This window comes from Procambarus clarkii, chromosome 88, assembly GCF_040958095.1.
Source record: "Procambarus clarkii isolate CNS0578487 chromosome 88, FALCON_Pclarkii_2.0, whole genome shotgun sequence".
Taxonomy (NCBI): Eukaryota; Metazoa; Arthropoda; class Malacostraca; order Decapoda; family Cambaridae; genus Procambarus; species Procambarus clarkii.
In genome coordinates, this window is record NC_091237.1 from 12,249,057 (window position 1) to 12,251,442 (window position 2,386).

The 2,386-nt window shown below is 49.7% G+C and overlaps 1 protein-coding gene across 1 annotated transcript in view; it reads right to left on the minus strand.

The window, feature by feature from the left end:
• Positions 1 to 1,493, minus strand: part of LOC123745732 (uncharacterized) — a 40,089-nt gene extending 38,596 nt beyond the window's left edge. Inside the window, exon 1 of the mRNA XM_069317734.1 lies at positions 1,329 to 1,493. Within this exon, the coding sequence (XP_069173835.1) occupies positions 1,329 to 1,493 (165 nt within the window). The remainder of the gene's footprint in view (positions 1 to 1,328) is intronic.
• Between the last annotated feature and the right edge of the window lie 893 nt (positions 1,494 to 2,386).

Genomic DNA, 2,386 nt, shown 5'->3' on the forward strand with positions numbered 1-2,386 from the left:
TGAACATACAGTGTGAACATACAGTGTGAACATACAGTGTGAACATACAATGTGAACATACAGTGTGAACATACAGTGTGAACATACAGTGTGAACATACAGTGTGAACATACAGTGTGAACATACTGTGTGAACATACAATGTGAACATACAGTGTGAACATACAGTGTGAACAAACACACAATGAACATACAATGTGAACAAACACACACAGTGAACATACAAAGTGAACAAACATACAAAGTGAACAAACATACAAAGTGAACCAACATACAAAATAAACAAACATTCAAAAGTGAACAAACAAGACAGTGAACAGATAAGCGTAATCATACATAAGCTGTTCCTGCAGAAATCTTTCCTCCAATTAAACGTTAAACAGCCTCGCTGTAGCGTTGGTCCGTCTTGCCGGTGTGTGTTGTATCCGGAGCCTGTAATTAGCACAGGTCAAGGGTCTTCATTACCTGAGGAATTATTGCTGTGCCGGAGACCCGCTCACCCGGCTGGGCAGGCAGTCAGTCATCAAAGGCACTACGGGATCACCATAGCCCGTGCTACTTGCCCCGCTCCTGTGCCAGGTAAGTTACGGGCTCACCATAGCCCGTGCTACTTGCCCCGCTCCTGTGCCAGGTAAGTTACGGGATCACCATAGCCCGTGCTACTTGCCCCGCTCCTGTGCCAGGTAAGTTACGGGCTCACCATAGCCCGTGCTACTTGCCCGCTCCTGTGCCAGGTAAGTTACGGGCTCACCATAGCCAGTGCTACTTGCCCCGCTCCTGTGCCAGGTAAGTTACGGGCTCACCATAGCCCGTGCTACTTGGAACTTTTTTGTTCCAGGTAGCGAATCTTCAACAACAACAAGAACAGTCAGTCATCGCTTACCTAGAAGACCATGCAGCACCGAGCTTCAGCTCCTGGGCTACACCTTTTCATTTCTTGGTCGTCTAATGAGGGGAGTCTCAGCCTCCTTCCTTGGAAACACAAACCGTAATTGTCTCTATTTTCCGCTTGTTACAACTGGTAATAAAGTTGTTACATCTTGGCTTAACGTGTTTATGTCGTATTAGAACGTTGTTACAACTTGCTATATTGGTTGTTATAACTGGTTAGGAAGTGTTAAAACTTGTTCGAACGTTGTACCAACGTCGTAGTTTCGGTGTGCGTTTGGCGGGATGGGCTTCGTTCTGTGTAGGTTAGTTGTAGCGTCTATTCTTTCCTCGCCTAATTTATTCCTCGGTTGTTATTCTATTTAAACATTTTGTCACTGCCGATATACCTAAGTATTGTGTATGTCTGGATCATGTCTCTGATCTGTCCTCGAGTGATACTGATCTCTGCAACCTGAGCCTGTCATCGTAGTCCAGCTCTCTCAGTTCTCTGACTGCTTGTGTTGATAACTTTTCTACTTTATTTGACTGGACATTTTGAGGCCGGGGCTCCATGCAGGTGCCGCATACTCTAGCACTGGTGGTTGGTGCACTTTGTGGGGGCATGGCATGGTGTCTGGCGGGTGTTCTGGTGTTACCAGCTTAGTGTATGTTGGTGTTATAGATTCAGCTACTCGGAACAAGTTCCAAGTAGCACGGGCTATGGTGAGCCCGTAACTTACCTGGCACAGGAGCGGGGCAAAAAGCACAGGCTATGGTGAGCCCGTAGTGGACTTACCTGGCACAGGAGCGGGGCAAGTAGCACGGGCTATGGTGAGCCCGTAACTTACCTGGCACAGGAGCGGGGCAAGTAGCACGGGCTATGGTGAGCCCGTAGTGGACTTACCTGGCACAGGAGCGGGGCAAGTAACACGGGCTATGGTGAGCCCGTAACTTACCTGGCACAGGAGCGGGCAAGTAGCACGGGCTATGGTGAGCCCATAGTGGACTTACCTGGCACAGGAGTTATAGTGTATGTTTTTGTTATAGATTCAGCTACTCGGAATAAGTTCCAAGTAGCACGGGCTATGGTGAGCCCGTAACTTACCTGGCACAGGAGCGGGGCAAGTAGCACAGGCTATGGTGAGCCCGTAGTGGACTTACCTGGCACAGGAGCGGGGCAAGTAGCACGGGCTATGGTGAGCCCGTAACTTACCTGGCACAGGAGCGGGGCAAGTAGCACGGGCTATGGTGAGCCCGTAGTGGACTTACCTGGCACAGGAGCGGGGCAAGTAACACGGGCTATGGTGAGCCCGTAACTTACCTGGCACAGGAGCGGGCAAGTAGCACGGGCTATGGTGAGCCCATAGTGGACTTACCTGGCACAGGAGTTATAGTGTATGTTTTTGTTATAGATTCAGCTACTCGGAATAAGTTCCAAGTAGCACGGGCTATGGTGAGCCCGTAACTTACCTGGCACAGGAGCGGGGCAAGTAGCACAGGCTATGGTGAGCCCGTAG